Source organism: Mauremys mutica, chromosome 25 (genome assembly GCF_020497125.1).
Source record: "Mauremys mutica isolate MM-2020 ecotype Southern chromosome 25, ASM2049712v1, whole genome shotgun sequence".
Lineage (NCBI taxonomy): Eukaryota > Metazoa > Chordata > Testudines > Geoemydidae > Mauremys > Mauremys mutica.
In genome coordinates this window covers 11853733-11866683 of record NC_059096.1, presented here as the reverse complement: position 1 = coordinate 11866683, position 12951 = coordinate 11853733, and the positions used below count along the sequence as shown (strand labels likewise).

Genomic DNA, 12951 nt, shown 5'->3' with positions numbered 1-12951 from the left:
TGCCTCCCCCGCCACATACAGACTGAAGAGACTCCAGGAACCTGGGGGGATCCACAATCGGAGCAGAGGGTCCCCGTAAATGGAAAACAGCTGGTGGGACACGACCCTGGGGGCTGCACAGGGACCCACTGCTCTCTTGCGCTGTCTCCATTTGATCTGCTCTGCGGTTTTCAGCTGCGTCTCCAAGGCTCAGGTCGTGTTGAGCCAGCCCTGGGTCTGACACATTCCGTCTGAATTCCTTCTCCAGGCTTCACACCGCAGTGTCCAGTATGTGCTGAGCCTGCAACGTCCCTCTGTGTGTTTGAACCTTCAGCACAGGCTGCTACTCCTTGAGCCACAGCCACGGCATTACGTTAAGTGGCAGCAGGAGCAGGTTGTTGTCCTGGGGGGGTGATGGGCTATTTGGCTCAGTGGGCCAGGTGGGACGGAGGTCCTGCTCCATGTTATCGCCCAGAGGTGCCATGGGCCACTGGAGCCATGGTCTGTGCCCAGGGAGGGAAGCCCACACCTCTTGCTAGAGCAGCTCCCACTTGTTCCCAGGACAGGAGCTGGCGCTGCTGCTTTAGGGGTGGCAGCAGGAGGCGGCACTGTGGGAGGTTCGAGCTCAGTGAGATTCGGGCAGGAACACAAGTGCCGGAGGGGAAATGGGGATTGTTCTGAACAGTTTATGTCAGTGGTTCTCCCTCCACCTGTGGCCCGAGGACAAACAGGGGCTGGCAAACTAGGTCTAAGGAGTCTGCGAAAGGCCGTCGTTCCCACAGAACAGTGGTTTTCACCCCGTGGTCTGCAGCCCCCTGGGAGTCCACAGACTCTAAGATTACCAAGGGGGTCTGCACCTCCCTTCGAAATGTTATAGGGGTCCCCAAATGGAAAAAGGTAGAAAGCCCGGGGTTCCTATCTAAACAATATCTAAATGGAATCTGATGGAACAAAGAAAAGCCAATTCTCCAGCCTGAGGGCTGAATATCAAAGACCCGCTGCAAACAATGGCGGGTGAGAGCATCTCACAGAAAAGACTGGGAGAGAATTTTATCATGGAAAGGGTCAGGCAGCTGAAACAGAGGGGCTGCTATTAGCTCCACCTATAAACGTCACCGGGAACAGGAATTAAATGCCACCAGCTCTGTTAGTGTAACGTTATCACTACAGAAGCCAGGCCCGGGCAAAGAGGAAGAGAAATGCCTTTTTGTGACTGCCCCGGCTGCACACAGGACAATACCGTCTTTCAATACGGGAGCACTTCCTATTCCCCAAATACTAAAGTCCAGTTCTCCTGCCTCCTTAGACAGGCACGTGCAGCCCTCTGGGACGTAATTCTTCCATCCTTTCCCACTGAAACTGAGCTTGTGGTCGTGACTCTTTGGTGAGTCTTTCACACACTGGCCCTGGGGAAAGCCCCTGCACCTACAAACTGCATCAGGTGCCTTTAACATCTGCACAAAGGAAAAGGAGCTTCCTGCTTGTAAAGGGGACCTGCAAAGAGTTCTTGCTTCTTTACGATGGATAGGGAGGGTCTGAACGGTCTATGGATATATTTTTCTTGCTTCCTATTTAACCGGGAAGTAGCAGGAATGTCGAGTCTGATCTGCCCTGGGGTCTCTGGAGGACTGGCTGGGCATCTCACAGCATGTACACTAGGCTCTCACACCTTGGTTGACTGGGGATAGACCTGTCACAGAGATCGCCTTTCCCCACAATGGTCATTGGCCCGTGGAATTAAACAGATAGTAACAAAACATACCAAAAATACCCAAAACCAAGCAAGAGTTTTAAGGAGTCGGACAAGCCATTCCTCCCTCTCTCAGGCCTTCGCTTTTAAAATCAATTTAGTTCAACCCATGCGAGCCGGTAGAGGTGCTCCTGTCAGGCTGAGAGAAGAGTTGATTCTGGTTTAGCTTCAGTTCCTAATTGATTGAACCTAAACTAAAACAACCTCCGCCACACCACAATAAGTGCATCCACACTGGGGTTTTCACTGGGGTAAGTAAACTGGTTTCAAAACTAACTTCAGTTGAACTGGTTCATTTTCATGTAGACATGTGTAACGAGGGCAGCTCTGCCAGGCGGGGCTGGAACCCGGGGGGCTGTCGCTGACGCTGTCCGACCCAGGGTTAAAGCCAAACCCCACAGCAATGACCGAAGGGCTGGGGAAGGGGACAGAGCCACGGTCCCAGGATCTGGCTGCTCTAAGGATGCACAGGAGCCATGTGAGGAGCAGCAGCAGGGCAGGCACAAAGCGACAACACAGCCTCACAAAGAGGTGGGTTTTTCTATTTTGTTTTACACTGAACCTGCTGCTCCAGGCAGGACGGGAAGCAAACCCCAGGGGTCCCCACTGCAGTCACTGGTCCCCGCGTGTGACAGACAGCTGGGATCACACGGGCCGGTCTGGGGGCTGAGATATGGGAGAGCAGGTGGGATGTTTGCAGAGCGAATGGGGAGGCGTTGGCTGAAGAAGGTGCTAAGGGGGATAGTGAAGCTGGTTCGGGGAAGAGAAGCAGCTGAGACGAGGCCTGTCCGTGCCCCTCGATCCTGGGGTGTTGGCTGCCAGCGCGGGGCTCTTGGGACGGGAGGGGAGGGGGCTGCCCAGCAGGGGTGGGACCTTCAGTGGGAATTTTCCATCGTGTCGGCGTCAGGGACTTTAAACAAACACAAACATCCCCTGAGACAGGATCAAAATCATCCCCCAACTCCCGGCAAACAGCTGTGGACACGGCCCCCCAAAACTCTCCCACCCCCTGATAAGACTCTCCCCTCAGAGTCACGCCCTGCCTTCAAGACAGATTCCCTTGTGCCCCACATAGACTCTCCCCCCCCGAGGTCTCTCCCCACACACACATGCTCCTGGTGGGTTCCATGCTCCCATCTCCCCCTCCTTTCCGTCTACAACACACACACACCTCTCCGGCCCATGGACTCCCCCACCCATAAAGCTGTAGGGACTGGAGTTGTGTGTGGGTGCATCACAACTACCTGAGCCGCAGGGGGCGCTGTACTCAGCCTCTGTGTGTTCACCTGCAACAGCAAGGGATGTAAGGAATGGAGGAAACACCCAGTGGGGGGATGAAAACCCCTTCCCCAATCCCACACAGGCAGAGTCTGTTCCCCCAGCCCCAGGGGATCCCTGCTGTAGGTCTGAGCCCTAGAAGGGAGTGGAAGGTCGCCCCCAGCTGTCTGAGTGGGGCTGTGCGCTCTCTCCCATCCCCCATCTTCAAGTAAGTCAGACGGGCCCAAAAATCACCACTGAGTCGCCCCTGAAAACACCCAGGGAAACCGTCCTGCCACCTCCTAGCCCAGCACAAAGGATTCTGGGAGCGTCTGAGGAGCTGGATGGCAGGGGAAATGTAGGGGGCCCTGAAGGGGTGGGACTTGCCTGCTCCTGCTGGGACGGCCCCAGTTACATCAGCCGCACCCTCCCCACTAGCCCGACGAGCACACGGCTCCCGTGTCCCTCGCGGTGAGCGACCCCACAGATCGAACCCGGGAAGGCTCTGACCTGAGTGGGATTTATGGAAATGGGGCACTTGGATCCTGGTGAGATTTCATTGACCCCATGCCCTGAGTGTGACACAGAGCCCAGGAGAACAGCTGTAATGGGGGTGGAGCAAGCGCAGGACACGCCCACCCAGCCAGACTGTGCCACAGAGCCTAGCGAGTAGCTGTAATGGGGGCGGAGCCAGGGCGGGACTCACCCGTCTCGTAGTAATCGTACAGTCTCACTGGGGCTGCTCTGAGATTCTTCACAGGGAAATCCTGCTCCAGGGAGAAGGTGAAACTCGCCGCCTCCTTCGTCAGCTACCGAGAGAGCGACAGAGCGAGCGCCTGGGCTGAACGGCTGCACTGGCAGCTCGAACCCCCTCCTCCCCGAGGCTCGGCCTGGCCCAGCCGCTTCCCCCTGCCCCTGCGGCCTGGAGCAGTGAGAAAATGCTCCCCCCGAATCCCTGTTCCACCCCCCTGAAAAATGTGACCCCCTTTCATCACACTCAGGGCCCAGTTCCAGCCTCCCCAACCCTGAGCTCCCCGTCACTCCATTCACGGCCCTCCCTGGGGTTTGGCTGCTCTGGTCCCATCTCCCCGTCCAATATGGAAACGGGTCACTTGGAACCAAGGGAGATTTCAGCGACCCCTCGCCGTGCATGTGACACAGAGCCCATGAGAGCAGCTGTAATGGGGGTGGAGCCAGGGCAGGACACGCCCTCCCCATTCACACCAGGCTGCCGGAGCCCTGAGCTACCCGCACTCACCTGGTCCAGATAGAGCGTCACCTGGTCGTTCTGCACCTCCAGCCTCTTCACCAAAGGCTGCTTCTCCAGCTAGGAGCAGAGGGAGGAAACGGCTGAGCCAGGAATGGAGAGGCTGGGGCTGGAGTCACTGCTCTGCTGGGGGCTGGGACATGGGGCACCAAATGTCCCCATGACCGAGGGGCCTGGCTGCCACCCCCCATGCCAGTCACACCTGAGCACTGGGTGTCCGCTGGGGGAGGGGCGGGAGTCTAGATGTAAGCAGAGTCAGGATGAGCCCCACCCTGACATCTGGTGGTAAATTATGGGGAGTGCGGAAAGAAGTTTCAAGTGTTTGCATTGGCATTTCAGTTATTTGCATTGGCACTCCCACCCCACTTAGCATACAGCACAGCAGCCTGGGATGGTTATTTTCACAGCGGTGGGATCCCCAATTTCGTTGTTATTGGGGCAGGAGGAACGAAATGTTGTCACCCCGATTAAGTAAATGAGGAACTACAAAACTGTCTTATGATAGAGGGTTTCATTATCAACTAAATAGCACTTGCTAGACAAGGGACATGGGTTCCAAAACCCATTGAAAAGAGAGAGGCTGGGGACAGATATCTGTATTTGGTGGTATAGGTGCCTTGTGTGAGCCAGAAGCACCAGTTCCACCTATGCTTCTCTCCACTGTGGAATGTCAGAGTTAATTTTTCATTCCCCTAAGAATCTAGATACAGGTCACTGAGCTGAATTCACTGGCACTGGGACTCCCCTACTATGAGCTAGAATCACTAAGAGCTGAAATCACTGAAGAGCTGGACTTGCTGAGCTGAGAGCACTGAGTACTGTGCTAATGAGTGGGGGAGCCTGAAGCAATACCATGGAGCAGAGCAGCTGGCAGAGTGGAGTGGAGTAGTTTGTGCAGCCACTGGGTGAGTGGAGCCAAGCAGCTCACGAGGACGGACGGAGCAGATCACAGGACAGGTGGCGGACCAGAGCAGCTGGCAGAGCGGAGCAGCCACAGAGCCAGCTGAGCTGTTTGCGGGGACGACTCGTGGAAGCAAAACCCCACGAAGAGGCAGGGCAGTTGGCCCCGAACCACGTAAGGTGCCCCTTTTTACCCAGGCTCGGGAGGGGGACCTCTGCAGAGAGACTCTTGAACTCTGGGGCTGCACTGACCCGGGACAGAGACTTTTGGATTGTGGGACTTTTGGGACTGTGGGTGATTTGGGGGTTGCTGGACTCAAGGGCCCAGAGAGAAGGACACAGCCCAATTTGCTGGGGTGGGGCTTTGCTCATAGTTTGACCTATGAACTCTAGTTGAGGTATTGTCCCAATTTAATGCTTGTTGTTTATCTCATGTGATTAAACCTTTTCTGCTACACCAAGAGTCTGTGCTTGCAAGAGGGGAAGTATTGCCTCCTCGAGGTGCCCAGGGGTGTGTGTAAGATTTTCCCAGGTCACTGGCTGGGGGCTCAAGCTGGTTTGCATTATGTTGTGGGGAAGGGACCCCTATGTATTGAACCCGGCCCTTGCTGCTATCGTTACAGCCTGGCAGAGGGGTTACATAGACATGGGCATTGTGTTGTAGGGGGAGCTAAGCAGGGTCAGGACCTGCTCAGTGACTGGATGGGAGACCCAGGGTTGCACAGTGCCCCACGGCAGGGCTCTGCAGGGGGAGCTCGCCCTGGGGGTCAGAGCTGCAATCTGTGTTCTCTTGGGGATCTGGGCTCTTCCCCCATGGATCAGCCCCTGGTTTCATGCTGTGTTCCTGGCCCAGCCTGTTCTCCTCCCTGGGAAGCTCACCTGCCGCAGGGAGCTCTGGACGGGGATGTAGCCGGACGGCAGCTTGGCCTCGATGATGGCCATGTTGGTGGCATGGCGCTTCCCGCTGTACCTGCAACAGGAGCCGTGCGCTGAGGTCAGGGTTTGCCCTGGATACAGACCCCAGGGGGTGGAGGGGTAGGGGAGGCCTCCCGTCCTCTCGGCTCTACAGGCGTCTCTAATGCCTCTGCCTGCTCTGGGCTGTGAGCCCCGCTAGCCCCGGGCCAGCCCTGAGCTCCCCAGTAAGGGGCCCGGCCCCAGGAGCTGCTTGGGAGCCGACTGTCCATTAGATCAGCCCCGGGACCAGCCCTTTAGCCCCTGGCACATTCCAAGGGGCCCCCGCCTCTACCCCGAGCCCTGTGGGGGGATAGCTCCCCCGGCGATCAATTCCTGCAGTGGGGCGGCTCTGCCCCGGCCATTTTCCCGCTGCCTGGGGCCTGCCCCTGCCCCCAGGCGCTCGCACCCAGCGGGGGTGGGGGCTGGGGCTCGTACCGGGCGTGCAGCATGAGGCTGAAGCGGGATGTGGCGCTCTCGGTGCACTCCTTCGGCTCCGTCTCCACCCGCAGGTCAAAGGTCGCGGCGCTCCTTGGGGGCGGCACGTTGTAGCGCAGAATCAGCTGGGAGACAAGCAAAAGGGTTGGGGCAGAGCCTGCTGCCTCCGCCACCGCAGATCAGAGCCTGGGCCCAGAGCCAGGCGCCGTGGGGCAGGGCAAGGGCACAGCCAGTCACCGCTGGGCCGGCTGGGCCCCAGGGGCTCCTGCACTCACCTGCACAAAGACACAGCCCTTGCCGCTGGCCCGCACCGTGTACTGCCCGGGGATCTCCTGCAGGGCCGCTCGCTGCAGCACCAGCCGGTTGGCGTTGTCCACGTGGAATCGCTGCCGGGCCCCGGCCTGGGAGCTCACCGTCACCGACACAGCCCCGCTCGCGCTGTACGTCAGGGCCGCGTATTTGGCCAGGGCCTGCAGGGCCACCACCGTGTCCTGGGGAGGAGAGTCACCGAGCTGCTGTCACGCTCTGGGGAGAGGAGCCCGGCTCAGACTCACTGCAGCAGGATCGGGTCCCGCCGGGGCACTGACACCGGGACCCTGGCCCCCAGCCCCTGAGGGCAGCGGGCTCTGCACCCAGGACTCCCTCTCCCAGGAAGGGCCCCGGCTTAACTGCGGAGATGCAGCTCTCAGGGGCCCCTTCCTGCACCAGGCCCCCAGCACTGGTTTGCCCGAGGGCAGGGGTGTTACCTGCGTGGAGGCGAAGCCCCCGTAGGGGTTCTGCTGCTTGCTGAGCCAGCGGACGATCTGGGCGGCGGTCGCCATGTCGGCAGCAGACACGTTGGGCAGGGAGAGATAGGCCAGGAGCACGTAAGCCGTCATCTCCACCTCCGCCGACGGGGCCTGGTTCCCATAGGGGCTGGGCAGGGCCTTCACCTTCCTCTGCCAGTGGAGCTGTCCCCCTAGGAGAGGGGCCGAGGGAAGAGCAGCCCCACGGCTGCAGTTACAAGACAGTGGGTCACCTGGTTGCTTTCCAAAGGGGCCCCAGGGGCTTCCCAGGCCAGAGGGACTCCTGCCCCCCACTGAATGCAGCCACCTCTGGGGCAGGACACGGCAGGTATTTCACAGCGCACAGGAGGGCTACACAAGTGTAACACGACACCCCTGGGTGGGTTATTAGCAGGGACTGAACCCTGGATCTCTGACTCGAAACCCCTGAGCCTCTGCTGCCCGAGCTACAAGCTGAGCCCAGGGGGGTCACCGGCTCCAGGCACCCGCTAAAGCTCTCTGGGCTGCAGCCACTAGAGGGGGGCAGAGATCCCCTGTGTTAGTTTGGCCCCTTCCCAGAGCCAGACCCAGGCAAAGGGCAGGGGGCAGAGCTGATGCCAGGTTAACACCCCCCCTCCTGAGTGATCCCTGGGGCCTTGAAGACGGGACCATCACCCGAGGGCTGTTTCAGTCCAGTGTCCAACGGGCCCTCAGTGCACCCCTAGGAGCACAGCTCAGTCTGAGCTCGAATGGGGCCGAGGAGAAGCCCTGATGGGGTGCATGGTGCAGACAGTGGCGCACCCACAGGCCTCCTCCCCTGCCCAACCCCCGCTCCCAGAGCTGGCAGGGCTGTGAGCTGCTTGGGCCCGAAGCAATTGCTTAGTCTGCTTATGCCTAGTGTGGCCACTGCTGGAGGAGTTGGGGGGCAGAGAGCCCCTGAGGGAGTGTGGGGCCCATGGGGGCTGGAGCGGGAGCTGGACCCAGCTGAAGGGCAGCGGTGGAGCTGACACTGAGTTATCACCAGACCCCACGGGGTCTTATGGGCCACACAGATGGGTCTTGTAACGTCACAGATGGGTCCTGTAACCCGAGGGCTGTTTTACCGCAGTGCCTGGTGGCCCCTCGGTGCCCCAGGAGCAGAGCCCCCACCTCTCCCCTCCCTGGGGCAGGAGCCACGGGCTGCTCCCAGCACTTCTTACCCATCTCGGGGCGGGGCAGGAAGTGACACACACAACTCTCAGGCACAGACCAGCTGCAGTCGCTGCGCCGGGGCTTGGAGAGAAGGGACTTTTCACCTTAGCTAAGACACGACCGAGCCACCCAGACCATGCAGGGGGCTCCTCTCTGTGGGGGGACGTCTCCCCAGGGCCCGAGCGCGCCAGGCCTCAGCTCCCAGCACAGCTCAGTCTGAGCTCGAATGGGGCCGAGGAGACGCACAGAGATCACTGGGGCGTGTTCATGAGGAGTGTGAGGGGCTCAATCTGGGACTCCCAGCGCCCCCTGGCATCATGCCGAGGGCTCCTTAAGCTCAGCACCAACCTCAGGCCTCCCATGGGACCTCCTGCCCTATGGAGAGCTGGCCCCAGGCTGCATCGGTCACACCGGGGCTGGGCTGGGAATGGCACAAACCCAAGGGCATCTGTGCAGGGACAGGCTGGGGGATCTGGAGCTGGGGGATGGGAAGCCTCCCAGGGATCCATGGGGGGAAAAGGCGTAGTAACTGGTGTTCTTCGAGATGTGTTGCTCCTATCCATTCCATGTAGGTGTGCGCGCCGCGCGTGCACGGCTCTTCGGAACATTTTTACCCTAGCAACTCCAGCGGGCCGGCTGGCGCCCCCTGGAGTGGCGCCGCTATGGCGGCTGTTATATACCCCAGCCGGCCCGTCCGCTCCTCAGTTCCTTCTTGCCGGCTATTCCGACAGTGGGGAAGGAGGGCGGGTCTGGAATGGATAGGAGCAACACATCTCGAAGAACACCAGTTACTACGGTGAGTAACCGCCTTTTTTTCTTCGAGTGATTGCTCCTATGCATTCCATGTAGGTGATTCCCAAGCCTTACCTAGGCGGTGGGGTCGGAATGAGACGTGGCGGAGTGTAATACCGCGGAGCCGAAGGCTGCGTCGTCTCGTAACTGCTGCACCAACGCGTAGTGGGAAGCGAAGGTGTGGACTGAAGACCAGGTGGCCGCTCTACAGATGTCCTGGATGGGAACATGGGCCAGGAAGGCGGCCGACGAGGCGTGCACCCTCGTCGAGTGTGCGGTGAGGCGGCACGGGGGGATGCGAGCAAGCTCATAGCACGTTCGTATGCAGGACGTCACCCAGGATGAAATCCGTTGTGAGGAAACCGGCTCGCCTTTCATGCGGTCGGCAATTGCCACAAAGAGCTGGGAGGAACGCCGGAAGGGCTTCGTCCGGTCGATGTAGAAAGCGAGGGCCCTGCGGACGTCCAGAGTGTGGAGCTGCTGCTCACGAGGTGAGGCGTGCGGCTTCGGAAAGAAGACCGGGAGGAAGATCTCCTGGTTGAGATGGAAGGCCGACACCACCTTCGGGAGGAAGGTCGGGTGTGGTCGAAGCTGCACTTTGTCCCCGTGGAAGACGGTATACGGGGGACCCGCCGTCAGGGCGCGGAGTTCCGAGACTCGTCTGGCAGATGTGATCGCCACGAGGAAGGCCGTCTTCCAGGTGAGATGGAGCAGAGAGCACGTGGCCAGGGGCTCGAAGGGTGGGCCCATCATCTGGGCGAGAACCAGGTTCAGATCCCAAGTCGGAGCAGGAGGACGCACCTGAGGGTAGAGACGGTCTAACCCTTTAAGGAAGCGGGCTACCATTGGGTTGGAGAAGACGGAGCGACCTCCTATAGCGGGCCGAAAGGCTGACAGAGCCGCCAGGTGCACCTTCAGGGACGAGATCGCGAGACCTTGACCTTTCAGGTACCAGAGGTAATCGAGGACGGTCTGGATGGGGGCCGAGAATGGGTTAAGACCTCGCTGGTCGCACCAGAGCGCAAAGCGTTTCCACTTCGCGAGGTAAGTAGAGCGCGTCGAAGGCTTCCTGCTTTCCAGCAGAACTTGTTGCACCGCCGCTGAACAACCCCTCTCTGCGTCGGTCAGCCACTCAGGAACCAAGCTGTAAGATGCAGCGAGTGCAGGTTCGGGTGACAAAGCCTGCCGAGGTCCTGAGTGATGAGGTCCGGCCACAGCGGAAGGGGAATGGGCTCCCGAACTGACAGCTCGAGCAGCAGGGTATACCAGTGCTGTCTCGGCCAGGCCGGAGCGACGAGTATTACGTGAGCCCTGTCCCTCCGAAGCTTGAGTAACACTCGGTGGACGAGCGGAAACGGGGGGAACGCGTAGAGGAGGTACTCCGTCCATGGCAGGAGAAACGCATCCGAGAGGGAGCCTGGAGCTTGACCCTGGAAGGAGCAGAACCTGTGGCACTTCCTGTTGGCCCGGGAGGCGAAGAGGTCTACCTGGGGAAACCCCCACCTCTGGAAGATTGTGTAAGCCACATCTGGGCGAAGGGACCACTCGTGGGAGGCAAAGGACCTGCTCAGACGGTCGGCCAACGTGTTCTGCACTCCTGGTAGAAAAAACGCTTCGAGGCGAATCGAGTGGGTCACGCAAAGATCCCAGAGGAGCATCGCCTCCTTGCAAAGCGGGGAGGATCGAGCTCCGCCCTGCTTGTTGACATAGAACATGGCTGTGGTGTTGTCCGTGTACACCGCTACACAGCGGTCCTGAAGGTGGGTCCAAAAGGCGAGACACGCCAGATGGATCGCTCTCAGCTCCCGGACGTTGATATGGAGGGAGAGCTCCTGGGCTGACCAGAGACCCTGGGTGTGCAGGTCTCCTATGTGAGCCCCCCATCCAAGCGCCGACGCGTCTGTGGTCAGGGTGATCGACGGGCGAGGAGGGCGGAACGGAACCCCTGCGCAGACTGTCTCCGGATTCAGCCACCAGGTGAGTGTCTGGAGAGTGGGTCTCGGCACCGCCACCACCATATCCATGGGGTCGTGATGAGGGCGGTATACCGATGCCAGCCACATTTGGAACGGGCGAAGTCGCAGCCTTGCGTGCGCGGTCACAAACGTACACGCTGCCATGTGACCTAGGAGACGTAGGCAGGACCGCACCGTTGTTGTCGGAAAGGCCTGCAGTGTCCGTATAAGGGAGGCCAACGTCTCGTGCCGAGCACGAGGGAGGCAGGCTCTGGCCAGATTGGAGTCGAGGACTGCTCCTATGAATTCCACTCTTTGCGCCGGAACTAAGTGGGACTTTTTGGCGTTGATAAGTAGGCCGAGAGACCGGAACAGATGCAGTATCTCGGACACCTGAGCCGCCACCAGCTCTTGGGTGTGGCCACGAATCAGCCAGTCGTCGAGATATGGGTACACATGAATTCGACGACGACGGAGGGCTGCGGCCACGACCGCCATGCATTTGGTGAATACCCTCAGTACGGTGGAGAGGCCGAAGGGTAACACCGCAAACTGGTAGTGGGCCTCGTTGACCATGAAGCGCAGGTAGCGTCTGTGTGGGGGGGTAAATTGCCACATGAAAGTAAGCATCCTTCATGTCGAGGGCGGCAAACCAGTCTCCCGGATCCAAGGAAGGGATAATGGTCCCCAAGGTTACCATCCGAAACTTGAGCTTGCAGAGGTACTTGTTGAGCTCCCGGAGGTCTAAGATGGGACGAAGACCTCCTTTCGCCTTGGGGATGAGAAAATATCTGGAGTAGAATCCCCTGCCCCGCCTGCAGGGAGGCACCTCCTCGATGGCACCCACGCTCAACAGAGACTGGACCTCCTGTAAGAGGACTTGCTCGTGAGAGGGGTCCCTGAAGAGGGACGGGGAAGGTGGGTGGGAGGGAGGGGGCGAAATAAACTGTAGGCGGTAGCCGTGCTGGACGGTGTTGTGTACCCAGCTGTCCGATGTTACAGAACACCACGCCTGGAGGAAGCGGGAAAGGCGACTTGAAAACAAAAGGGGTGGATCCTGGGGGGAGAGTGGTGGGCCGTCCTCGGGCGTCCCATCAAAAGGTCGGCTTTGGACCTTGAGGAGCCTTGGACGAGCCTTGGGTCTGGTTACGCCGCCCCCCCGATGGTCTGCGGCGGAAGGGGGCCCTTCGATTATTAAATGGCCGAGACCTGGCCTGCGGGACGGGCCGATAGGGTTGTTGCCGGAACGGTCGCCTCTGTGTGGCCGGCGTATGCATTCCCAAAGTACGGATCGCCACTCGTCCGTCCTTTAGGGTCTGAATTCTCGTGTCTGTTTTTTCAGAGAATAGACCCTGCATCTCAAAGGGGAGGTCCTGGAGGGTGTATTGTACCTCCGGCGGCAGAGTGGAAGACTGCAGCCACGCAATGCGCCGCATGGTTACTCCGGAAGCCACGGTTCTGGCCCCCGAGTCCGCTGAGTCCACCGCCGCTTTGATTAAGGTCCTGGAGGCCAGCTTGCCCTCTTCCAGGAGCGCCGAGAATTCTCTGCGGGAGTCCTGCGGGGTCAGCTCCGCGAATTTTCCCAGGCATCCCAAGATGTTAAATGTATACCGGGACAGTAGGGCCATTTGATTTGCAATGCGGAGCTGGAGGCCGCCCGCCGAATAAATCTTGCGCCCCAATAAGTCCATGCGCCGGGACTCCTTG

General features: G+C 59.6%; 1 protein-coding gene across 1 annotated transcript in view; it reads right to left on the bottom strand.

Moving 5' to 3' along the window:
- Positions 1-2255: 2255 nt before the first annotated feature.
- LOC123356524 (alpha-2-macroglobulin-like protein 1) overlaps positions 2256-12951 on the bottom strand; it is a 46833-nt gene continuing 36137 nt past the window's right edge. The window contains exons 17-24 of the mRNA XM_044999861.1: positions 7289-7500; positions 6818-7033; positions 6543-6667; positions 6033-6123; positions 4245-4313; positions 3693-3795; positions 2974-3015; positions 2256-2639 (exon numbers count right to left, since the gene is read on the bottom strand). Of these exons, the coding sequence (XP_044855796.1) occupies positions 2605-2639; positions 2974-3015; positions 3693-3795; positions 4245-4313; positions 6033-6123; positions 6543-6667; positions 6818-7033; positions 7289-7500 (893 nt within the window). The 3' untranslated portion in view covers positions 2256-2604. The remainder of the gene's footprint in view (positions 2640-2973; positions 3016-3692; positions 3796-4244; positions 4314-6032; positions 6124-6542; positions 6668-6817; positions 7034-7288; positions 7501-12951) is intronic.